We start from the raw sequence: 26,353 nt of genomic DNA, 5'->3' as shown, positions 1-26,353 counted from the left end.
GAATTGGGTGATAATCATTAGATATGGCTAGTTTCAGGCAGTTTTCCATCATTACTACTTTAGCTACATGCCCTAGGAAGACAACATACTTCTCTCATATACAGCTATAATTCTTCAGCATTAGATTGCTTATCCACCACAGCTTGTCTTTCTCTTGGCAATAAAAGATTACATCACTCTTGGAGTAATGCTTTTGAATTGTCATAACTTGTGGACCCCAGAAAACTCTTCTATGTCCTCATCTACCCTCTACTGAGTATAACAGAGCTGCTAAGAGCCTTAGAGGTCATCTAGTCCAGGGTTTCTTAAATTTTTTCCACTCAAGACCCTTTCAGCTCTTCTTAAATTGTGAGTCTCCATAGTTTAAGAAGTGCTGGCTAATCCAACTATCTCTTTTTACAGGGGAGGAAACTGAGGCTCAGAGAGATTAAGTGATTTGCCAGCATGTTTCACATTGCCAAGTTGCAGGTCTTAGATTAGATACCCTATCTTTTGATTCCCATCTAATGTGCTTTCTACAATGCTGTGTTATGGATCATTAAATCTGGTCATGTTATATTAAGGGGTAAAGGTAAGCAAGAAGTTTGATAATTTGCAGTTATCTCACTGTACTGAACCACCCTATGCTGAAGGGAGTTAAGAACGTAGAGAATACTTTTTTAGTCTAGTAGAGTAAGTCAAGCGAACCCCTCCTGTGAAACTTCAAAAGAACAAGATAGGTGATGTTCCACTAAGCATTGGTGTCTGTCAACCTTTTTGTATCCACAGTGCCTGGCACATAGTTGGCGGTTTAATGTTTATTGATTGACTAATGATAATAGTATTAGCAAAATTGCATTGATGAAGCAGTGTTAGTTGGGAATTATGCCTTTAACTAAAAGCACTTTTGTAGACATAAAAACATTAAAAATAACTGGGAAATGTTTAGGAGAGTGACAAGGATGTTGATTATAGTAGATAAGGTGGGAATGGTTGGAAAAGCTTCATTGAAAGATGGTATAATTTACTTTGACAGTGGTGGTCAGAAGATGTTAAATTGATACGTGTAAGATTTAGCTTTTATTTGGGAAATTTGGGGGGTATTAAACATTTTGACCAATGGATTTTATAGCTAAAAATTACTATCATGTTAGGTTTGCTGAAACATATTGTCATATATCTCAACTCCTTACCAAGGGGACTGAAAACTATACATGTTGATTTATAAAAATTTTACTGGGGTAGGGAAGAGCATACTTGTTCAGAGTCAAAGGGGACAGTGTTTGTTGATGATACATCATCAATAGAAAATGTAGCCCCTTTGAAATCTACTCAAGTGATTATTCTGTTATTACTTCTTTGGTCAGAAGATGAATTTTTTTTAACAGTTACTAATTAAATGCTTTCTATGTGCTGTGGGCTGTACAGAGGTATAAGATAGGCCCAATTTTAGATTTATTTATTTTAAAGTTCACATTAGAGTAGAATATAGTGTTTTTCTAAAGATTGATTTGAAAAATTCTTCATGGTTTATATAGGTTCTTATTACAGTGAATTCTTCATTGATTTGTTGAGACGTTGGTCAGTGTAGACAGCCATTCTACCCTTCCCTATTACTGCAATACTTATAGTGTATATCAAATTCCCATGTTTGGGAGTTGTTACATACTTAGCAGCACCTATCATCCTACCTTCTGGAATGTTATCTCAGAAGGAAAGAAGTTGGAAACTTAGGTGTACTGCTTTTCACAGGTTGCCACCTCCCATCATGGGATGAAACTGTGTAGTAATTTAAGGTGAGGAATAGAACATTTTTTACTTTTTAGTCATATATGCCTTGCTAAGTGAAGTTTTTGGTTATTATAAATGAAGAAGATTGTAGAGAGTTTTTGTTTTGTTTGCTTGTGTTTTGTTGTGATAAACCACTCTTACTTTTTTGCATTAAGGCATTTATTATAGAGTAGACTGCATTTGGCAAAATGTTTTGATGGGAGCTTTTATTTCTGACCAGGGACTTAGCATTAAATAAATCATTAAATAAATGAATAAATGTCTCTAACAGTGTATCTTTTTTAGGCTTAAATACTAAAACTTAAATACAAAATAAGAAAAAAAATAAAGGCATATTTTGTGCACAGCAGAACACAAGAAAGGCTTCATATAGCAATAAATTTCCGTTTCAGGAAAGCCTATATAATAAATACTGCATGTTGTGTTGAGAGCTGTCCATCTTTGCTTCCTTGTAAGTTTTCTTTTTTTCTCTGCTGTACAACTTGTACTTTCTTCTTTCCCCCTCTTTCTTGCAACCCCCCCAATTAAGCATAGATATATTTATATATACAGATAAATATGTGCAAATATACATACATACATACATACATACATACATACATACATACATACATACGTACATACATAAACATATACTTAACCTGACAAATTCTACTCCTGATCTTTGGTGTTTATGTTTGTGCATATCTCATTTCCTGACTCCTCTACTTTTATTTCTACATGCCACCTTATCCTTCTATTACTTAACCTATCCCTCTTTATCCTTCCAGACCCATAAATCTAAACACCCTTCTCTATGCCCCTTTAACCTATTCCTTTACCTTCCCCTCTAGAGATACCTCACTATTTAGCATTTTCTTTCTGAATTTAGAAGACTTTTTTATAGTCTTATAGATACATATGTATTGTTCTCACTTGAGCCCATTTCCTGATGAAAGTAGGTTTCCAGAACTCACAGACCCTCCTCCCCCATCTAATTCCTCTGTGTCAGTTCTTCCTGTAGCACTTCATTTGTATAAGATAATTACTCTTTTTAGTTGTTCCTAAACAGTTTTACTTTTTAAAGTCACATCATACTCAGGTCTACCCCAGTCTTTGTTATGCACTACGCAGTTACTAATGACAATCTTAGTTTTACTAAGATTTTTACATACATAAAAGGTAAACAGTCTGTCTTTATTGAGTTCCTTGTAATTGATTAGTCTTTGGTATGTACCTTTTTTATTTCTCTTGGCTTTTGTATGTCAGATCTTCTATTAAGTTCAGGTTGGTTTTTGTTTGTTTTTAAACAAGGTCCTGAAAATATGACAATTCATTTAATGTCTTTTTTTTTTTTTAATCCCATTCAGGATTTGCTGAGTATGATATTTACAGCTGGAACCCCAGTTCTTTTGCTTTTCAATATGTAGTGTTCCAAGACCTGCAGCCTTTAGGGTCGCCACTGCTTGTGTGACTTGTGTTGTCTGATTCTAATTAAATATGGCATCACCATATTTAAATTGTTTTTTTCCTATTGCTCATAGTATTTTTTTCCTTGAGCTGGGGGTTTTGGTATTCGACTATAATATATAATATCCCTGTGGGTTTTCCTCATAGGATCTCTTTCAGGTGGTGATGGGTGGATTTTTTTCCCCTATTTTCATGAAACTCTTCTAATGCTTCAGAACAATTTTCTTTAATTATTTCTTGTATTATTGTATCAAGATTCTTTTTTTGCTCATAATTTTCAGGTAGTCCCATTATTATGTTTCTTTTGATCTGTTCTTCATATCAGTTGTTTTTCTTATGAGATGTTTCACATTCTCTTCAGTATTTCATTCTTTATATCTTGTTTTATTATTTTTTCATCTCACAACTTTGCTGGCTTCCTTCCCCTTGCCCAATTCTGATTTTCAAGAAATCATTTTCTTAAGATTTTGGATCTCCTTTTTTTAATTGTTTGACTTTCTTTTCTTAGTTTTGTTTTTCTTGGGTTGTTCTTATTTATTTATTTTTAGTTTTTCCTCAGTCTCATTTGATGTTTGAAGTCTTTTTTAAGTTTTATGAATTCTTTTTGGGCAAGTGACCATTTGACATTACTCTTTGGAGTAGAAGAGGGTTTCTTTGCTTTGGTATCTCTAAAGACAAACGCCCTGTCTTCTCTATTCCCACAGTAAACGCTCTGTGGTTGGATTCTTTCTCCTTTGCCTGTGTGTTTTGGGGGGGGTGATGGGGGTTAAGTGACTTGCCCAGAGTCACACAGCTAAGTAAGTGTTATGTGTCTGAGGCTGGATTGGACTCGGGTCCTCCTGACTCCAGGGCCAGTGCTTTATCCACTGCATCACCTAGCTGCCCCACCTATGCATTTTCAAAATGTGTATTAGCTTAGTTTTTGTAATTATCTCTAGTCCTGGGGTGTGGGAGATGGTGCTTCTGGCCTACAGCCAAAACCAAGACCTCCAGCCTCCTGTAAGTGCTCACAGCAGCAGAGTCTCTCCCCCACTGCTTCTGCACCCACCAGGCATTTGCTGATTTCTTCTTGCCCCTGGCTGAGATTCCTCTAAGTCATACCTGGCTCTGACACTTAATAGCTCTCACAATTTGGGGGGTAAAAATTCATGGGGCTGGGGCTGAGGCAGCTTCCCAGCCTAGCTAACCCCAGGGCTTGCTGCTTGTTGTTTAAGCAGACCCTAGCCTGGAGATGTTTACTCTTCACAGGGACCAAACCTCATCCTGGGATTTTTTTGTTTTCTCTTTTGGTGAGGCAATCCAGTGACTTGCCCAGGGTCACATGTATTGTGTCTGAAGCCAAATTTGAACTCAGGTTCTCCTGACTCCAAGGCCGAAGCACCACCTAGATGCCCCCAGTCCTGAGATTTTTCTTCAGATCTTCTCTGGCCCAGGACTCCTGTTTTCCTACTCTTATTTTTATTGCTCTGTGTTAACCCTGAGGTGCTATTTTATCACTTTTGTGGTTGGAATTTTCTGACCTATTCTCCCATCTTCCCAGAATGCTCTTTTAACAGTGTATCTTTAAAGCAAAGATAAAATCATAATAAACCTTTGTAAATTAAAATAATAAAATTAAGCTGTAGCTCCTAGTGGGCATTTTGTTATGAAGTGTATATAAAGGACATAAAAATAAATTCATTTAAATTTGACCCATGTAAGACTAATATTCAGGCTAAAATAAATATTAAATATATAATAGGAATTTTTTCACCAATTTAGCTTTTAAAAGGCTTTGGGGAATTGTTTGGATAACTTAGAAATCTTTCAAGAGCTGTTAGGGAAGTTGTCCTTATGGCAACAGAATAATTCAGAATCTTTCCACTTGTATCATTCTTTTTTTTTTTAAGTTATTGTACTATCTAGATAATAAACCTCATTATAAATATTGAGAGTTTTGAATAGAAGAATTTGTTAAATCTAGCTAGTCTTCCTGCTTGCTTTTGTTTTCATGGTGACCTTACCCTATGTAATTTATTTTATAACAGGTTAATGTTAATATTTTATTTATAGGTAAAGATGGCACTTCGAACCTCAGGACATCTCTTATTGGGAGTAGTTCGAATCTATCACAGGAAAGCAAAATATCTTCTTGCAGATTGTAATGAAGCTTTCATTAAGATAAAGATGGCTTTTCGGCCAGGTACTGTCAAGCTTTCTTCTATCCTAATTTTCTCATTATTTTCCCTACTTTTGTAGTAGATGCTATTTCAAGTGATATTCTAAATTATTCTTAATAATTAAACAGTATCTTAAAAAAACAGATTTTAAATATTTCTCTTCTAAAAGATGATTTACTATCTTAAAATTATAGATCTAGTGACTGACCATTACACTAAGTGCAAAAATTATTTTTTAAATTAATGCTACACATTGCCAATAATCAGTTCTTTTTTTCCATTAGCCTTCTAAAGCGTGAGGTTTTTTTTTAACATTTTTGTGTCATGTAGAGCCCTTTGGCAGTCTGCTGAAGTCAATAGACCCCACTTCAGAGCAGTGTTTTTTAATGCATGAAATAGAGTGTGTATTATTAATTATAGGAAGCCAGTTATAGAGAAATTTAATTATCAAAATATTAAAAAAAAAACAGTTCATGTACCCCAGGTAAAAAACCCCTTTTCTAGAGGTTAGGATAACTTGTTCTTATCAGCCACCAAACTGTTAGTTTTTGTGTTGTTTTCTGAGAACTGCTTGGAGCAGTGTTTCTTGTTATTGTACTGTTTAAAGGTAATTGTACTTTAAAACTTTACCCATAATTGTGTTGCATAAATTTGAAAGAAATGTTATAATTATGTTTTTGTCTCATCTTTTTTTTGTACATTTGACCCATGAAGGTTACTTGGCATAGCCTCACTTAATTTGGTAGATGGTTTGTACTTTATAGTTATATAGTTTGTATGGTTTTATTTAAAGTTCTTAAATTTATACAGAAATTGATTTTTACTTCGAACAATAATTATTAAAGTGCAAAAGTGTGGTTTAATAGATAGGAAAGTTGTCCATGGAGTCCGTAAGACCTGGGTTCATGTCTTACCTCTGATACATATTGGCTATGTGATCACGGACTAGACAATTTCAACTTTTAAGTGCCTTCAGCAGCTTTTAAAGACTGGATGTCTTACTATGATTTTAGAAGAATAGAAATACCTTGTATCAAAATATTCTATCTTTATTATTTTATCCTTCAGGAAATTTCACTGCCCCCGTTTTTGTTCTTTAGAAATTGGCCTATTCTTGATTCAACTTTGTCTTTTTCAGGTGTTGTTGATTTGCCTGAAGAAAATCGGGAAGCTGCTTATAATGCAATCACCTTACCTGAGGATTCCATGACTTTGATCAGCCACTGCCTGATTTAGAGTATGATTTTTATTATTTTTTATTGGCTTTGTCTATAAAATATATAACCTGCCAGTGCATTCCAGTAGTACCATTTATCTGAATGTCTTGGCATTATTTTTTATACAGCCATTATCTTAGCGGTGCACATGCCCTGATTTTTGCTGTCAATCAGTTTGGTTTTTAGGATTGCTGTTTTGTTTTGTATTATCTGGGTGGGATAAATAGCATGCCGTAAGTGCTATGCTAGTTGTGATATGATTCAGTGGATGTCAGATCATCTTCATAAATGAAGATTTTCCATGGGGACCTGGATGTAGTTTTGTGGGAGCAGTCTGACCAGAAGCTAAAGTGTGCATTTCTTTTTGTTTCAATTCATTTCCTGAGTCAGTTGGATATGAGTAAATCAAAAGGGGGAAATTGTTACAAATTCTTCCCCACAGCTTGAAAATTGCCAAACCAGTTTAGGAAATGGAACTTCAACTAAATTCTAGTTTAGTTATAGCATGATTGGACTTAAGAGAACATAGGATTCTTTGGGCCATCGTTCTGATGGATCATCATAGAATCTAGGTTAGATGGGACCTTAAAGGTTACTGAGGCCAACTCATTCTTTAACAGAAATCTCTATAATTTCCCTGAACCGGCCTCCACTTTTGAAGACCTTTAGTGGTGTAGTACTCACTACCTGTCAGAGTAGTCCCATTCCGCTTTTGAATGTATCTAATTTTTTATATCAGAATCTGCCTATCTTTAAAGTCTATTCCCTGTCTTAATTCAGCCCTCTGGGACAGAGTTAAACAAATTACATTCTCTTTCTATTTGGTAGCAGTCCTTAAATATTTAAAGGTATATCATGTATCTCCCTTTTCTCTCCCATCCATTTTCCAACCTTCAAACTCCTAGTCTTGTCTTCTGGCTGAACACCCCTAATACTGCAGTCTTACAGAGGATAGTTTCCATTCCCTTAACCATACTGGTTACCCTCATCTGGTTGTACTCCCATCTTGTCAGTGTCCGTCCTAAAAGGTACCTATAACTGAATCTCAGCTATCTGAGTACAATAGGATTATAACCTTTATTCTAGATACCATGCAGCCCAAGATCACGATTAGCTTTTTGAAAGATACTGTGTCTTACCGTCCAAATTGTTGACTGTCCTTTCCGTCTTTTTTTTTTTTTAATTTTTTTTTCCAATATGCTTTTGAGTTGAAAATTTTTCTCCCCCCACCCTCCCCTGTCTTTTCCTCCTTCATGTCATCTGCCGATTTTACGAATATGCTACCTATGTATTGAAATAATTTGTTACAAATGTTAAAGCACATTTGGACATTGAGCAGATAGCTCCCTATTGTGCTGTCATGGACATCTCTTCACCTTCTAGGTCAGATTATATAGTTCTGAGTCTGCTTCTTTATATTACCATCCAGTTTTTGTCTCTCCATCTTTTTTCTTAGTTATCTCATCATTTATTTTTAATGCCTTGCTGAAATTGGAGTGTGTGTCTGCTATTCTTTTGATCTAGTAAGTTAACTCACAGTCTAGTCACTGTCAAAAAGAAAATGGGGTTAGGCTAATAAGACCTGCTGTTGGTGAACTAATACTGACTCTTAGTGATTATCACTTCCTCTAACATACTCACAAGCCCCCTTAAAAGAGTCCTGTTCCTACTTTGGTCTTACTACTCCAGCACAGCTTTTTTAATACTTTTTTATTTAGTCCTAGTTTTCATTGCAAGATTCAGCCTATTCTGGGCTTTAACATTCTGGATACTCTTAGAATGGCATCTGCTCTTGTGTATATATTGTTTTCTGCCCTGGGTCAGAATCACAGAACCTAAACCAACTGTGCCTACATATGCCTTCTCACAAGTGGTCATTCAGTCTCTCCTAAAGACCTTCAATGACAGGGCATATGTAAAGGAATTTTAATATTGAGGTTAAGTGGGCACCTGTATAATTCCTACCTATTGCTCCTTAACAGAACAAGTCCAATTACTCTTCCAGATGATAGCCCATCAGGTACTTGAAGGCAACTATTACATCCCCACTAAGTCTTCTCCAAGCCAAAAATTTCAGTTCCTTTTACTAGTTATTTTATTGTCTAGTCAACATGGCCATTACCATGAATACCCTTGAACTTATGTTGTACCTAAAATATTATGCTCAGAATTAAATACAATACTCCAGATATTTTCTGACCAGAATAGATTTACTTCTGGATTACCATCATTAGACACTTCACTGCTTTCTGTACAATCTAGGATTTTATTCAGTGTTATGACTACCATGTTGCTCATAGCAAACTAAAACTTTTTGATCTTTTTCTAAAAAGCCACTGTCTAGTCACATCTTCTCCCATCTTGTACTTACAAAGTAGATTTTTTTATTGACACCCGAATGTAAGACTTTATCCTTGTCATTATTTTAGGCTATCCAGATATTTTTGCATCCAGACTCAGTCCAGCATTTCTTATCTTTTCTAGCTTTGTGTCATCTACACATTTGATAAGCATGCCAATCTGTGCCTTCCAAACATTGATAAAAGTGTTAAACGTCATAGAGTCAAGGATCTTTGAGTCATGCCACTAGATTTTCAATCCATCATTGATTATTTTTTGGACCCAGGCATTCAGCCAGTTCCACAGTTATTTTATGATGTCATCTAACTCAGATCTTTCCATTTTGTCTACAAGCATAACAGCATGTAAGGCTTTGTCCCTTTGCTTTGCCAAAATCTAAGTAAGTTGTCTCTATAGCAAACTTACTTATCCATATGCCAATAGCCCTGTTAAAAAAGGAAGTAAGATTAGCTTGTTCTGACTCTTTAATGACCACTTCCCTTTCTATATGGTCTCAAACCAGCTCTTAATAATGTGTCCTAGTGTTTGACTGGAAACTGAAGGCAAGTGAACCAACCTAAACTTGGCCTATACTAGTAACTTGATCGTTTTTGGTTTTTTCCTCCCAAACCCAAAGACCATATTTTGGCCAACAAAACAGAAACAATTTAAAATTAATTGGTGTTTTTTCTCACCACCAGTCTCATCCTGTATAGATGAATATCCCTCTCCCTTATTGTTCTTACTGTCTCCGTCTTATTTACATATCTTCTTAAAATTTCTTCATTATTAGAGTTCAGTATTGTAAAAAATTTATTCTCATATCTTTAACTGACTTTCAGTGTGGAATCTTACTCTAAATTCTTCATATCACTCCCAAAATTATGGTATGCAAGGCATTCTTTTAATTTATCACAAACTGTACATGGTATAGCTACTTCTTGAAGTTCCCATCATTTTATTATTTTCACCCCCCTGTTACTTTGCTACTAGTTCCATCAAATCTGGCAGATTTTGCTGCTTTATCATGCACATTGGTCCAAATGATAAGACACCATCACAGTTCTGTTTACACATTTTCTAAAGTCTTACCTTAAGCCTCAGTATTTTTTCTCCATAATGCAAGATATTTTTAAGTATGTTATTATTTTAGCCCAGTGTTCTATTTTGAAAAAGTCTAAGCAATTTCAACTTTTTTTTTTAAAGTGACATTGATGTGGCTCAGCAGTTCAGCCTCAACCAGAGTAGAGTGGAAGAGATTACAATGAGGGAAGAAGTTGGAAACATCAGTATCCTCCAGGAAAATGACTTTGGTAAAAAGAAAAGAAAAAGAAACATGATCCATAACTTCTTATGAATTAGAGGTTTGGTGGGGAGGGTGGTACAGGGAAATGGGTATGATAGTGCTAGGAAGGGTGATTGATTCTGTACAGATTTTTTTTTCTTTTCATGAAACTACACCTCTTCTACCTCTCCTCCCTTCCCCCTGCACCTATTGAAAAAACTAGAAAAAACAAAATCCGTTTTACATATATGTATGGTAAAGCAGAAACAAATTCCCACATTGACTGTGTCCCCTCAAAAATGTCTTGGCTGTTCTGAGTCCAACATCTCTTTCAGAAAATAAGTAGCATCTTTCATCACAAGTTTTCTAGAAATGTGATTAGTCAGTATGTTGATCAGAGTTCCTAAGTCTTTCAAAGTTTTTTCTTTACAATATCGTTATTACATAAATTGTTGTACTGTTTCTTACTTAATTCTGTCTATGCAGTTTTCTAGTAGATTCAGGTTTAGGTTAGGTCCAAATTCAGATATATCTAATTATATATTTTAACATGCTGAGTTACTCAAGAAGTGACTCTAAGTAGAATTAAGGTATCGAGTAATACCTTTTCATCAAGAAAAGATCCCCTAATATTCCATTTTATTCTCAACCCATAACAATAGATACTGTATATTGTTTTAGTTCATCTTATTTAGCTTGTTTTAGTTTCTCAATACCAAAGCCATGTTAGCTCTGTAACAAATTTTCTAAAAAGAAAGCTCTGAAAAGCTCTCTTTGGAGATTTCCACTGTAGTATAGATTTTAGAAATAAAAATTCTTTAACTGCTACTAAAGAAGCAAGTGGTCCTGATAAGTGATAGTTATATGAAATGGATAACTCCATTTATGAGGTTTGGATTCATTTGGATTTCTGTGCAAAATTGTAATAACATGGATGTGTGTAAAATAAAATATTTGTGTTAAATTTATGGAAGTGGGTATATTTTTTGTCAATATAAAATTCTTTTCAGTGAATATAGATTTAAATTATTCTTAGGTGACTTTGGGATGGATGATCGTGAAATGATGCGTGAGGGTAGTGCATTTGAAGATGATGACATGTTAGTGAGCACTAGTGCTTCTAACCTCTTACTGGAACCTGAACAAAGTACCAGCCACCTGAATGAGAAAATCAACCACCTAGAATATGAAGACCAATACAAGGATGACAATTTTGGAGAGGGAAATGATGGTGGCATACTGGGTACGTTCAAAAAGATGACTTTCAAAATGATTCATTCATTGGACTCTGGTATATAAACAACTAATCACCAAGTGGCAAGTCTTAACCAAATGTTTCCTTTGGAGCTATTCTTAACAGTTTTGTTAATAGTCTGATTTTGCGAATAGTCTAGAATAGTACTAAATTTTCTGATTTTTAAGATAGTCTTTAATTTTCAACTTAATTCTTCAGATTACAATGAACATTTTTAGTTGGTATATCAGGTTAGAATTATACTTTCAAAATGTGAACATTTGATGTAGAAGTTATTTTTATTTAAGAAATTTTTTGTATTAGAGTTGGCTGGGTGTGAAGTGAACTCACTGAAACATTTTAGTGTGGTCTTATTATTTTTTCAGCAATTGTCTATTGTCTATTTCACATTATAGTTGAGTTTTTTTCACTGTTTCAGATGACAAACTTATAAGTAATAATGATGGAGGTATATTTGATGATCCACCTGCCCTCTCTGAAGGAGGGGTCATGATGCCAGAGCAGCCTGCACACGATGATATGGATGATGATGACAATGTATCAAGTGAGTATGCCACTTCATGAATGTGTTTCTAGTATTTTTATTTAGTTGGGATTGTGTGGTATCCAGAATACATTTAACATGAGACATTGATTGAAGAGCTAAAATTTATATTTAGTGAGTAAATTTGGTTTACACAACAGTATTTATACCTTTGTTACATCAGAATATCCCTAGCTAGGTTAGAAAGTCAGTTTCTATTGCAGTACTTATTTCTATTCTAATTTTCCTTTTTCACACTGGGACTTGTTTTTCAAGTGGGAAAAGGAATTGGGAGGAAAGAATTGTATATAATTAGATTCTGAGAGTTGATTCTCTTTCTCTTAAGGGTATTTACATTTCATAGGGGAATTCTGGGTATTGTTGGCTTTGGAATTCTTGGTGGAAATAACTTGTGTGTGTCTTTGTTTTTGTTTTTAACAGTGGGTGGACCAGATAGTCCAGATTCAGTAGACCCTGTTGAACCATTACCAACTATGACTGATCAAACAACACTTGTTCCAAATGAAGAGGAAGCTTTTGCTTTGGAACCTATTGACATCACTGGTGAGTAAATAAAATATGTTTTGACTACTCTTGATAATGGAAATTTTAGATATCTTAGTAATTTAAATTGAATATAGGAGTCTAGGTTGCATAGAATATAAGTCAAGAAACCAAGTACTGATTCTGGTTTGCCTCACTGTGTGACCCTAACATTGTGTACACAAAGTAAGACACAGTCCCTGACCTAGAATGTTTAATTTCATTAGAGAAACAGAGTTTACTGAGATTAGTGATGCTGAATTTACATTTGCGATTAGCAGCTCTTTTTATGGAAATAAATATTTTTAAAGTGCATGAAGTTAGATTTATCTTATGGAAGGCAGTAAGTAATATAATGCGAAGTCAAGCTCTAAAAGAAATTAATGGCACAAATAAGAAAGTACAAAGTATGGTAAGAAAAATCGTGATAAAGTGCTGGCTTTATGTATGTATTTATTGTGAGGTAATCAGGGTTAAGTGACTTGCCAAGGGTCACACAGCTAGTAAGTGTCAAGTGTCTGAGGTCAGATTTGAACTCAACTCCTCCTGACTCCAAGATTGAGGCTCTAACCCCTAGCTGTCTTGATAAAGTGCTTTTAAAAATTAAAAGTGGTATACAAATGTACAATGCCTTTTTTAAGTTCAGGACTGAAAACACATAGAACATCTAAACAATACAATAAGCTTAAAACACTGTTTCTTATCAGAGTTGAAATGAATAATCCAAAATACGTTGTAGGATTTGTCACTTCTAGATAGTGATTTGTCTCAGTACAATTAATCCTTTAATACAAACTAATTGGTAGGCTAGCTCAGTTTATCTGTTTGGAGCCTTTAAGGGGTCAGTCAGTATTACTAATAGATTACTAGATTTCTAGATATTTGTTAGTGAATAAATTTGGAGATGTAAAAGTTTTCTCCCTTAATTAGACAGTAGTTTCCTTACTCTGATAGAAAAGGAAAAGTTTCCTTCTCCAGCTTGAGGGGGCTGGGAAATTGTTGGTCAAAAATGCAGGTTAACTCAAAGTTCTCGCTGGTAGGTAAGTATCTATACCCCCCACTATACTCCCTTTCCAATCACTACTTTTGTTTGTTTTCACTTGAATACCTGATGTGAATCCTGAAACTAAAAATTGCAAAGTGTCTTTTGAACACACTTTAGTGAAAAAGATGGAGAAGAGAGTAAAGGGAAAGGATAACCTTAGGGAGAAGCTTACCTTTGCACGTTCCAGGATGTATTACTCTGGAAAGTAAAGCATTTGTAGCAAAGGTGCAGAAAATCTTAATAACTACAGAGTAAACAGCTTTCTGAACAGCTAGGGGGTACAGTGGATAGAGCACTGAGTTGGAGTCAGGAAGATCTAAGTTCAAATCCCAACCTCAGTCACTTCGCCTTGTTGCCTCAGTGTTCCTCATCTGTAAAGTAAGCCTGAGAAGGAAAAGCATTCCACTATCTTTGCCAAAAAACCCCAAATGGGGTCACAAAGAGTCAGATATGATTAAAATGACCTGAACAACAACAACAAGCTCTCTGCTCCTAGAGGTACTTTTCAGAATTTATTCCTGTAATTACTACACACATGAATGGAATTAAATATCTAAGTAAAGATCATCTTAAGATTGAAGTTGAAGGTACATCGTTCTTGATTATCTCTGGGTTTCAGCTATAAGGAGAAAATTTGTATTGGGAAATAAATCAGAAATTCTCATTCACAGTAAATTCTGCTTTCTTTTGCTTTAGCAAACCTTTTTTTGCCTTGAGATAATGAAGGGATAAATTTAAGCTCTGTTACTTGTTCTTTTTTTTTGGTGAGATTTAAAATTTTTATTTTAATATATTAATATGTTAATTTAGCTATTTGGTGAGGTACAGTCAGTTATCACAAAATGGTCTTGGATTACCAGGGTAAAGAATTTGTTGTGCAGATAAAATGAGATAATAAATATAAACATCATTTGAAAAGCAAAAAATTTCTGTCAAGATTTGCAATGAAATTGCAGTAATGGTTGAAGAATGAATGGACGTAGAGCTGGAAAGGGATCTTGGCTATCTAGTACAACACTTTCATTTTACAGATAGGGAAACTGAGGCCCATAGAAGTTAAATGTCTTGCCTAAGGTCACACAGGTAGTGTGACAAAGGCTGAATATTCTTGCTATTTTGGTTAACTGTGAGAATTCTTATAGGTACTATGTTTGGGTTACCAATTTTCAAACCAATTAAAACACATGCAACACTAAACCTTCCTTCAGTGTAATTTACTCTTTTATGCACAGGGTTCCTGAGGACTTTTAATACCTCAGGATCATTATTTTGAACAAGTTATTGTACCGAACCACAAAATAAATTTTGTTTTACAGTGGCATAGTGAAAGAAGCATTTTTGGCAACAGAGGAGCTAGGTTTTGATCTCATCTTTCTGCTTAGTTAGCCACGTGGCTTTGAGTATGTCATCTTTTCTGGATTTAGTTTCCTCATGGGTAAAATGAAAGATTGGGATTAGTTGATTTCTAAGGTGACTTCCATCCACAAATGCTGTAGTTATATTGTTAATAAAAGCTTTCACTATTATCTATACCCAAATCTTTGAACTTTCTGATATTTTGATATTGTTAAGCACTTCTAGATATACAGAACAAATTAGAACTATTTCATTCTATGTTTCAGTGTCTACATTGATTTGGGTCTGTGTGGTAAGTGAAGAGTACAAGAAAATAGTGATGCCTAAGGACCTAAATATGTGCAGATTTCTCTGCCTGGATGCAGTCTGTCAGTATGTAGTTTAGCCTTTGCCTCTAAATTTATGACATGACATATTCTATTTTTTTGCCTGTCATCACAGTCAAGGAGACAAAAGCCAAAAGAAAGAGGAAGCTAATTGTTGATAGCGTGAAAGAGCTGGACAGCAAGACAATTAGAGCCCAACTAAGTGATTACTCTGATATTGTCACTACTTTGGACCTTGCACCACCCACCAAAAAATTGATGATGTGGAAAGAGACTGGAGGAGTAGAAAAACTTTTCTCTTTGCCTGCTCAACCTTTATGGAACAATAGACTACTGAAGGTAATGTTTGAAGTTGTCTTACATGATTTCGATTATCTTTGGGTGACGAGAGGCAGCTAGATGGAGCAGTGGATAAAGCATTGGGCCCAGAGTCAGGAAGACCTGAGTTCAAATCATAATTCAGACATTTAATAGTTTTGTGACCCTGCGCAAGTCATTTAACCTGTTAGTCTCAGTTTCCTCAGTGTAATGGGGACCATAATATAGACCTACCTTACAAGGTTATTATGAGGATCAAATTTAATATTTGTAAAGTGTTTAACATAGCACCTGACATCATAAATACTTATTCTGTTCCATTCCATTAGTACATTTTGGTAATGCGATAACATTTATTTGGCATTGTCCAAAAAAATGCACATGTAACAAAAGCTTTCCTATTGGAATGCCCAGACAGTTTTTTTAAGCACGCTTAAATTTATTTTACTTTTCTTGCTCTGGTTCAGAATCATTACAAACATTGTTTTAGTAGTTCTTTTAGATTTTTGCAAATACTTTTGTATTTTAATCATATATACAACATTCAGCAAATAGACCAAAAAACCCAGAGTAAATCTCCAAATAAAACCTTAAAATTTCAGCTATTTGCATTTTGATTGTTTAAGCAGTATGTTTCAACAAAATAAGAATAACCGTTACCTATGCCTTCTTAATCAGTCTGTGACCTTAGAAAGTCTTCTTGCCTTTGTTCTTTTTTTAAAAATATGGTTGAAGTCAATGTGTTTCATATTCTCTTGGTTTTGTTTTGCACCATTTCTTTTTTTCACCCATATATTTGTATTCTATACATTTGTCCTTTTTTATGGCTTACTATCCTATTCTGTTGGTATGCATTGATTTAGTTGTTCCCTAATTGTTGACCATAAACGTAAGGCTATTTGTCATTTTAAATTATTGTTAGTATGTTTTGCTGTCTTATTTTGGCAGTTATCTGGTTGAGGGCTGCACAAGAGAAAGGTATTGTACTTGGGTGGTCACTTTAAAACTTTTAGAAAACTTTATTTTCTAATTATTTCCTGATTGATACAGTTGAGGTTCCCTGGAAGGCTGATTTCAAGATATATGGGGCATTGACATTTAGTACAACTGAGGTTTGGTATAGAACCAGTTGTTTATACTTTCATGTACATCTCTTTTAGCTCTTTACACGCTGTCTCACACCTCTCGTGCCAGAAGATCTTAGGAAAAGGAGGAAAGGTGGAGAAGCAGACAATTTGGATGAATTCCTCAAAGATTTTGAAAATCCAGAGGTACCCAGAGAGGAACAGCCGCCGCAGCAGCAGCAACAGCAACATGATGTTATTGGTTTGTAATGTGGTGATTCTTATTCCAGGCCTAAACTAGTATTTAGGTTGAAATTCGTGGATAATTACCACATTAGTCTGAATCAGACTGCACTGTAGAATAAGATTTCTTTAAATTGACCTAAATAAGTAGAAATACAGCAAGAGAAAACATTTGTGTTGTAGACCACTATTACATTTCACAAAAGTCAGATTTGATGGGGGGGGGTGTGTGATACAAGCTTTAGTTGAAAAAATATAGTGATTTGTTGTAATAGCATATGAGTAAAGTATATCTTTTTCAGCCTTGAAAAAGTGTCTTCATGTTGGTAATGAAACAGTATGGAAATAGGGCTCTCAACTTTATATCAAATCTAATCTTTATAATGGTTTGCAGATGAACCTATTATAGAAGAGCCAAGCCACCTGCAGGAATCAATGATGGAGGGCAGCAGAACCAATTTGGATGAATCTGTCATGCCACCGCCACCACCTCAAACAGGAGTAAAACGCAAGGCACAGCAAGTTGACCCGGAGCCTGTGTTACCTGTAAGTAAGAAAGGTCATATGTATGACAAAAGTATACCTTTTTACACCATCTCCTTGATGTTTGAGTATGGTTAGTCGTGTGTGTGTGTGTGTGTGTGTGTGTGTGTGTGTGTGACAATTGAGGTTAAGTGCCTTGCCCAGAGTACACAGCTGATGACTTATATGTCAGTGCCACCTAGCTGCCCCATGATTAGTCTTTGTTAGGAAAGACATATTGGACATTAGTCAACAAAGTAAATCAAGCACATAGTAATAAGTATTGTTGATGAAGGGAAGAAATGTAAAGGCAAAGATTATCACTGGAAAAGGACTTATGATTTTTAGATCCTAATTTAAGAGAGAAGACATGGCATAATGGATAAAGTGCTGACCTTTGAGTTAGGAAGACCTCTGTTCAAAGTTTACTTGTACATAATGACTTTGTGAGGCTGGGAGAGCCTTTGATTTTTCAGTGACGCATTCAGCGTTCTTAAGACTGCAAGTTGCAGAACAGTTACTAATCTACATTGGTAGAGGAATTATCCTTACTAAGAGTTCCTCTTCACTGATGGAATCAGATCCCTTCCAAAAATACTTAAATTTGAATGAAAAATTGAGATATCCTCTTTCTTGAGGGCTTTTATGATCAAGTGAGTGTCATGGATTTTTTTCTTTACCGTTTCCTATTAGTGTTACTCTTGATACTCCAGATCTGAAGTCTCTAATCTTTAGTCTTCTAGTTTGGGAAACAGGAAGTCTGGGTAATCTGATTGACAATCCCTCTACTATGTGGAAAACCGCACAGATGAAGTGAGGCATTTAACAGACCTAAGACAGGCTAGAGCCTCAGGTTCATTTTGTTTGATTCTTGTTCAGTGTTGGGAATATCCTTATTCTCCCTTACATAAACTGCCCTAAATTTTGTGTAACTGTTTCCATGTATTACTGAATCTTTCTAGAATAGGGGAGTGCAGTTTCCAAGATACTATTGTTTACCTAGCTTAGGGAGCCATGTGAGAAGGGGCTGGACATGATGTGTGCTATAAACCTAGGTGCTTCATTTTCATATTTTTGGACCCCCTAACATAATCTCATGATAGTGGAATTTAGCAGCAGAAGACTCAAAACACCAAGAAGCCCTTTTTGCCCAGCCTATGTAGAGAAAGGGTCTTTCGGGTTTATTTTGATTATGTAAGAATCAGCTTTTCTATGCCCTCTGGTGGCCAGGAGTTGTAATTAAAGCATATTATGCATTGTCCCAGTTCAGAATAGAGAAGAGCTTCTTGAACATTCTATCAGAACACTGTCCATAACATATTCTTAACAGAAGATGCTGAAGCTAAGAAAAAATGTAAGACAGACCCTGAAGGTGGGGTCATTTCATTCTTCTTAAAAGTTTTTGATGCCACTACTAAAAGGCTATTTAGAACTACTACTACCCTACCTCATTTGTTTGTCATGAGGAAAGTGGTTTACAAATGTGAGCCATATTTAGTATTTTTATTCCCCTCTAGTATCCACTCTATTCTTGAGCTTTTCTGTACCAACTTTCAGTTGTTTAAAAAAATTAATAATATAGGACATTTTTTCCATTCTGATAGCTAACAGTATGTGCCAGTTTAGTTGCATGTAATGTTTTGGTCATGACTTTGTGTCAATCTATGTTAAAATGTTTACCATATAAATATTTGTCATGAAAAAATAGCTGTTTTTCTTCATGGTTTTTAAAGCTGTTGGCAAAATTTCTCCTTTACTGGGAATATTTATGTTTAAGAAAAAGGTATCCATATTAGGGTCATTATTCTGTAGTCTCAGGTTTAGAGAGAAAGTAAGAGAATTTGACCTTATATTATTTTAAATATTTGTTAATTTTAAATTATCTTCATTTCTGAATTATCCAAAAAGTCATCCTTTCTAACAAAGATTAAGAAGGGAAGAAAGAAGCAATTGGGCGAGGCAAAGCAATGCAGGGACCACATCCAACAAAATATATAATATTTCACACCCTTGAGTCTCCCTACTTTTCCAGAGAGGAGGGGGGGGTACCTTTTCTGTTCTCCAGGACCACACTTAGTCTTACCACAGCATTCAGTTTTAGATTTTTGTTTTATCTACTTAACATTGTTATGATTGCATATTACTTTCTTAGTTTTATTTCTTTTACCCTGAGTCAGTTCGTATTAGTCTTCCTTTGAATTCTTTATGTTGATCATTTATTACAGTGCAATTAATATTAAATTAACATACCACAATTTAAACATTCTGTAATCAATGGCCATCTACTTTGTTTCCAGTTCTTTTCTACCTCAAAAAGTGCTGCTGTGACTGTTATAGTATATATGAGACCTTGCCACCTTTGACCTTGGGGTATGTGGCTAGCCATGCGATGTATATGTGTCCAAGGGTGTGGACATTTTAGTCATTTTTGCATAATTCCCAGTTGCTTTACAGAATGATTGGATTGCTTCACAGTTCTACCAACTCTGTGCTTATCTTTCTGTACCCCTCCAAACTTAAGATTATTCCTGTCTTTTTCATCTTTGTGGCTTATGTGATTGTGAGGTAAAACTTTTGAGATGTTGATTTTCATTTCTCTTATCGTGATTTGGAACAATCTTTCATATGGCTAATAGTTTAAAATTCGTTTGAGAACTTTTCATATCCTTTGACCCAGTATTTCTTTGAATCCTGAAAGCTTTATCCACTTTGAACTGGCATGTTACATTTACATTGCTTCTTATCATTTCTTTGAATACCAGACTGAACAGTTGCAGCAGTTGGAAATCCCACCTGTAGAACTTCCTCCAGAAGAGCCTCCAAATATCTGTCAGCTAATACCTGAGCTGGAACTTTTGCCAGAGAAAGAAAAGGAAAAAGAGAAAGATAAGGAAGAGGAAGAAGAGGAAGAGGTAATGAGAAACTCAGAAGACTGGAAAATTCATTCTTATTATGCTATTTCCACATGACTTTCTGGTTTTGTTTTAAATGTATAAGTTATGTTAACTGATACTGAACATTTAAAGGGCTGTACTGTCACAGAAGGTTCATTGGGGGGGAAAAATTGGATGTTTATCACAGAGAAGGTATAAAGGAGACATGAATTGCTTTCTTGAAGCGTTTAAAAGGTTGTCATTTAGAAGGATTGAACATTTTTGTGATTCAAAGGCAAAAAAAAGTTACAAGGGAGGCTAATTTCTGTAAAACATAATTTCCTCACAATTAGAACTGGCTTGAAGGGAAGTAGACTTCGTTCATAAGAGAGTCCCCTTGTATGCATTCAAGCTAAAAGTTAGGTCCCCATTTTTCAAAGATACTGGAGAGAAGACTAATAAGCCTGTAAGAGGAAGGAATTGAACAAAATCTCAGTAGTCTCTAGGGCACCTTCCGTTTCTGAGCTTCTGTGATCTTCATTGTTACTAAGAGGTGCATGGAGAGTCTTCCTTGGATGTTTTTAATCTGTGTCTTTCAAGGCATGAAATTTGATACTGTTTCTCCAATATTTTCTTTAAAAAATTAAATGATTGCATCAGCCAGCACCTCATTCTCAACATTGGGGCATAAAGTGTTGCACTGAAGTGAAATTGTCCTTTTAAACACCAAAACCCATTATTTGATTGCTTTCTGATGGAAATATTTCTAAAATGTACTGCTCCAGTATGCCTTCCTAAACTGTGAGAGACATAATTTAACCTTTTTTGGCTAGACAATGGGGTTAAGTGACTTGCCCAGGGTCACACAGCTGGTAAGTGTCAAATGTCTGAGGCTGGATTTGAACTCAGGTGCTCCTGACCCTGGGGCCAGTGCTGTTATCTACTGCACCACCTAGCTGCTTCTAACTTTTTCTTTAAAACCCATGGTAGTGCAAAGGGATGTAATGTGTTGGCATCAGGGCTAGAAACAGAGCCTGGGTTCACATTGTGGCTTTCATACTTCATTACCTGTTGGGCATTTAGCAAGTCATGCTACTTCTTTAAACTGCAGTTTCCTCAGTTATAAAATGAAGGGATTGGACTTGATAATAATGTCCCTTCTATCTCTTAATTCTATGAGCTGATGATTCTAAGATTATACTGTGCTATGGTGTAGGGGTGTTTGCCCTCCACTTAGTGTTTTCCAGAGTTAAGAATTCTTTCCTATAATTTTTTTCTTAAAAATGACTGTCTCCTGGCTTAATGTCATTTATTGCAATTGTTGGTATGTCTTTAGTGAATCTTCTACCTTTCTCTTTTGATCTGCTGTAAGGCAGATTTCTAACCTCATTAAAATTGAATGTAACATAAAAACAATTGAACCCTAATTGAGTCTGAGGCAGAGGTGTCAAATTCACTGCAAAACTTGAGTATTGGCTGTTTAACAAAATAAACAAAAATGCAACATAGATAATGTTATTTTGTAGTTTTCTAAATTAATATGAAACTGGAAGGATCCATTTCTGTTTGAGTTTGACACCACTGGTCCCAGGAATTCTGTGAGGTTGAACAGGCATGATCTTAAGCTTTTGTAATTGGACCTCTCTTGCCTGTCCAGAAACCTTTTTCACTTAACTCTAATTCTTAACTCTGTCTTAATTGTGTTAGATGACATCTCAATAAATGGAATACTATTTATTTTATTTACCACACAGCAAAAAGGCATCATATCCTAATATGTATCTACTGACAAAATGAAACAGGAGGTAAAGGTGAAGTCTAGTGATGATGTTAGAATTTGAGAAAAGCCAATTTTTGTTTTATATACATAATATGTGTGTTGTTTTTTTTTTTTTTCCAAAATTTTACTTAGGCTAGATTTGGCAGGCTGTGGCCAGGGGGCTAGTGTAGCTTTTATTTGGAACCTTTCAGAACCAGATTTAGGGTCTCTTTAGGCCCAGTGTCCTCTAATGGAAAAAACGCTGGAGTTGAAGGTCTTAGACCTGAGTTTCTAAATTAGCTACAAGTTTCCTAAAAATTATACCTCAGTTTCCTTTGTTAATTTTATAGAACTGTTGTGAGGTTTTGAAGTGATGAAGTGTGTAAAGTATTTTAAACTGCAAGACAAATGTAAGGTAGCACTATTATTAGGTTCCTATGATACCCATACATTTTGTTACAATTCTAACAGTCCTTTGTGGTCTCTAGTGTTTATCTTTAATATTGTGTATTTTTAACCAAGAATTGTTGTGAGCCAAAGCCTCTCCAAGTATACATTTTTGGATATTGTTCTTGGGAACACAAAGCACTTTGATGTTTGTCTAAACTTTATAGCAACAAGAACTTGTGGGAATATGTACCTTTAAAGGGTAAAAGGTATCTTGGTATGCTGTATTCTTGTTTCTAGAACTGCTTTTAAAGGGCTATGCCATCTTAAGCACACATACTGAACTGTAAAGCTTCTGCTTGGTACTAAATTTTTCAGCAGCAGCTTTTGGGGGAACTGAGATAAAATTAGTTCAGTGCTTCGAGGATATTTAGAAATAAGAATTTCATTTTTTTTCCCCAGTTTGGTTGTTTGATATTAAATCTAACCCAGCTGTAATACCCCCACGCACCCCCTTTTTAGGAAGAAGATGCTACAGGGGGTGATCAGGATCAAGAAGAAAGAAGATGGAACAAAAGAACTCAGCAGATGCTTCATGGTCTTCAGGTATTACTGATTTGCTTTTAGAGAAGAGTGATAAAAGGGAACATTTGATTAAGCAATGATCCCCTTCATAATTTACATAATGAAAATTAAAAGGCATGGTTATGTGAAAACTTTTAGAATAATGTAAATTTGAGATACAGATGGAAAAGAAGGTTAGTCATGACATTATTGAGGGTGTTGAAGTACACAAATTCTTGTTAAATTTTATGCCACCCACAAAAGATGGGAAAATTCCCCAGTGAATGCAGCCAGGTGGTTTTATTCATAACCCCTAGTTCCTAGCTAGCAGCATGTCTTTTTCTCAGAGGAAGCCTTCTTTGTAGATCCTAATACTACCCTTCTTCTGTTAGGTCAGAAATTTGGATATATTGAGTGGGTAAGATAGCTTTTAATCATCTTTTTTTAAAGGCCATATCTAGATTTGGAGTAGGAAACTGTATATTTTTGTAGTCCATTTTTGTTTTGAAAGATGCCCTTTGTGTTGAGTCAAGTTAGGAACATGTATGCCATGTAGTTCTTGTCAAACCTATGACATAAAAGAACATTTATGTAAAATTTTATGTAAATAACCTAGAATTCTGTAGATCACATTTGGTAATTTTTAGACTATGTTTAAGTAGTTGTATTATGTGGCTTTATCAAAGAATTGCTATTGTTTAATAATCTTAACCCCTTAAATTTGCATAATTCCCAAGATATATTATGTGTTTCTGATTTTTGTCCACCTGATTGATTTGAAAATTGTTTGGGTTCCTTTGGTCTCTTGACAGAATAATATTTCATTGCTTAGTTTTTTTTATTGATCTTAGGCAACATATTAACTGGTACCTCACCATCAAATTGTACCCAAGAAAGTACACAATCTTAAATGGATACACAGTTCAGAAAATTCATCACTGTAATATTTCTGTGGTACTATTTAGTTAAGTGTATTATTAGTAGGTTTAGCCAAAAATTGATTTGCAGATTATCAGTCCTCATCTAATACGAAATAGTTATTGACTTAATGTAGAATGCTCGTTTTCTGTCATCTCAAATTATAAACGCTTTCTTAAATTGCTTATTCAATCTACCTTTTATTTGCTTTTCAGAGAGCTCTTGCTAAAACTGGAGCAGAATCTATTAGTTTGCTTGACTTGTGCCGAAATACGAACAGAAAACAAGCTGCAGCAAAATTCTACAGCTTCTTGGTACTTAAAAAGCAGCAGGCTATTGAGCTGAAACAGGAGGAGCCTTACAGTGACATCATTGCAACACCTGGACCAAGATTCCATATAATTTGAATGTCTTGAGGATTATAGCTAGTGTTTATTTCACTAGTATAAATGAATTGCCCCCAATGTGTAGGGCACACAAGACCATTATAGAAAATTTAGATTTTTGTCTGTACAAAGTATCTCTTGCCCCTTTTTATATTTTTAATTTACCATCTTCATTTTTAAGGGAAACTGCTCGGGTGGGTTTTGTTTGTTTTCTGATGGAGATACGGTCTCCATGACCCAGATGATGATTTTAACAGTTCAGAGCAGATGTGTGCAATATTGGTGCATGTAATGATGTTGAGTTGCAATGAAAAGTCATGATTTGTATCTTAATTCTCCATTAGTGCATTTGAAAAGTTAACTTATCTGGGAAAAGCCTGCCAACCTCAAAACATTTGTTAAGTACCTATTATATATATAAGGTACTTGATCAAAAAATGTCTACTTTTAACAGAATAGAATTGGATTTTCTCTATAAACCTTTTGCTCTGGTCTCTGGCTGTCTGAAAACTATGGACAAATTTCTCCCCAGTTGAGATGTTTAGTAATTCCTACAACAATAGGAATTGCTTTTGTAGCACACTGAAAATCTTGTAATGATTTAGGAGGAGGCAGACATCTCTGCAGAGCACTTGCTTGAAACCGAACCTCCTCAGATGAAAGGCCAGACTTGTTTAGGCTAAAGCATTCCCAGCGTTCTCCTAATCATCTAGTTCAAATCCATATCATTCTATCTCATTGTAGAGATGCCATTATTTTTATTATTGCCTTGGAGGCTTGCTATAACAACCCACCATAGCAAAGAATTTAGTTTCATTGTATAAACACTGAAGTCAGATTTTCTTTCAGGACTGAACAGAAATTCTAGCTACACATAAGCTATAAATCAAGCTTTTTTAAAATAGTTTTCAGATAATGAACCACTTATTTGGCACATTCAAATCATGAAAAAAAAAATCAAGGAATAAAATACTACAAAATGTCTTGTATGTCAAAGGGTCAGACTGATGGGAAGCCACTTACCTGATTATACTTATTAAGCAGAAGATGCTATGTTAACTGTAATGGCTTTTCTGATATTTATTATAAGTCTTAGTATTGATCTATTTTTCCAATACTGCACACTCCTGTGTTTGGACCTTTATTTTAATAGCTTTGCAAGAGAAAATCCTGCACCTGGTTTCCTATAATTTAAAAAACTAAAACAAATGAAAAAGGAAAAAAAAAATTAATAATAAATAAATAAAATAAAGGCTTTATTGTTAAAAGACCAGATAGAACCAGAAATTATGTGAATATGTTGATTATCAAAACATGTCTTAACTTTTTTTAGGGCAAAATTACACTATAAGTTCTGGCATAAACGTTGGCACTTTGGTGGAAAAGATTAACTTTTGAGACTCAGATTTCCATATATACCCAATAATGTAAAATTATGTGAAATGTTTTAAAAATTTGTGAGACTGCATAATTACTGTTTTAATAATTCAATTTCTTGAGAAAGGTAACTGTATAAAATTGCTACTGCAGCTTTATTTTCAACATGATGTGCCTGTAAACCATGGAATTCCCCCTTTGTAAAAAGACATTGTAGATAATTTGAATGTTTAATTATAGAAAGGTCATTAGTTTCTTGTTACACATTTTGTTAGTCTGGTTTTTGTTGCTTATCAGGTTTAATATTGTTCTTGAAAATAGTTGATGCTGTGTTATGTATAACTTTTCTAATAAAAGTTGTGTTATAAGCTGTATTTTTCTTATTTTTGCTTTAATTTGAGATTAAATAATTTTTATAGCTGGAAGGGAATTTAGAGATCATCTAGTTAGTCTGCTCATTTTACTTGCTCAAGGTTGTAAGTTGTAAATGACAGAGCCATAATCTGAAATCAGATTTCTCTGAACCTAAATACAATACTTATTACACTGCTATGCCATGTTGCTTTCTCTTAATGAGAAAAAATAAACAATAGCTCAAAATCTTGCCTTTTGTTCACCTTATCTTGTCTAATGAATAGAAATATTTTACAGGTTGCAGTCCTTCCACAACTTAG

General features: G+C 34.9%; 1 protein-coding gene across 1 annotated transcript in view; it reads left to right on the top strand.

The window, feature by feature from the left end:
* The window catches only part of RAD21 (RAD21 cohesin complex component), a 36,193-nt gene extending 10,140 nt beyond the window's left edge, over positions 1-26,053 (top strand). Inside the window, 13 exon segments of the mRNA XM_020965432.2 lie at positions 5,272-5,401; positions 6,517-6,576; positions 6,579-6,615; positions 10,142-10,248; positions 11,257-11,463; positions 11,894-12,019; positions 12,440-12,562; positions 15,384-15,607; positions 16,747-16,912; positions 17,288-17,439; positions 20,178-20,327; positions 22,957-23,040; positions 24,132-26,053. Of these exon segments, the coding sequence (XP_020821091.1) occupies positions 5,272-5,401; positions 6,517-6,576; positions 6,579-6,615; positions 10,142-10,248; positions 11,257-11,463; positions 11,894-12,019; positions 12,440-12,562; positions 15,384-15,607; positions 16,747-16,912; positions 17,288-17,439; positions 20,178-20,327; positions 22,957-23,040; positions 24,132-24,323 (1,758 nt within the window). The 3' untranslated portion in view covers positions 24,324-26,053.
* Positions 26,054-26,353: the final 300 nt, after the last annotated feature.

Source organism: Phascolarctos cinereus, unplaced genomic scaffold, assembly GCF_003287225.1.
Source record: "Phascolarctos cinereus isolate Bilbo 61053 unplaced genomic scaffold, phaCin_HiC Scaffold_4;HRSCAF=312, whole genome shotgun sequence".
NCBI classification, from domain to species: Eukaryota; Metazoa; Chordata; class Mammalia; order Diprotodontia; family Phascolarctidae; genus Phascolarctos; species Phascolarctos cinereus.
This window is presented reverse-complemented; position numbering and strand designations above follow the sequence as displayed.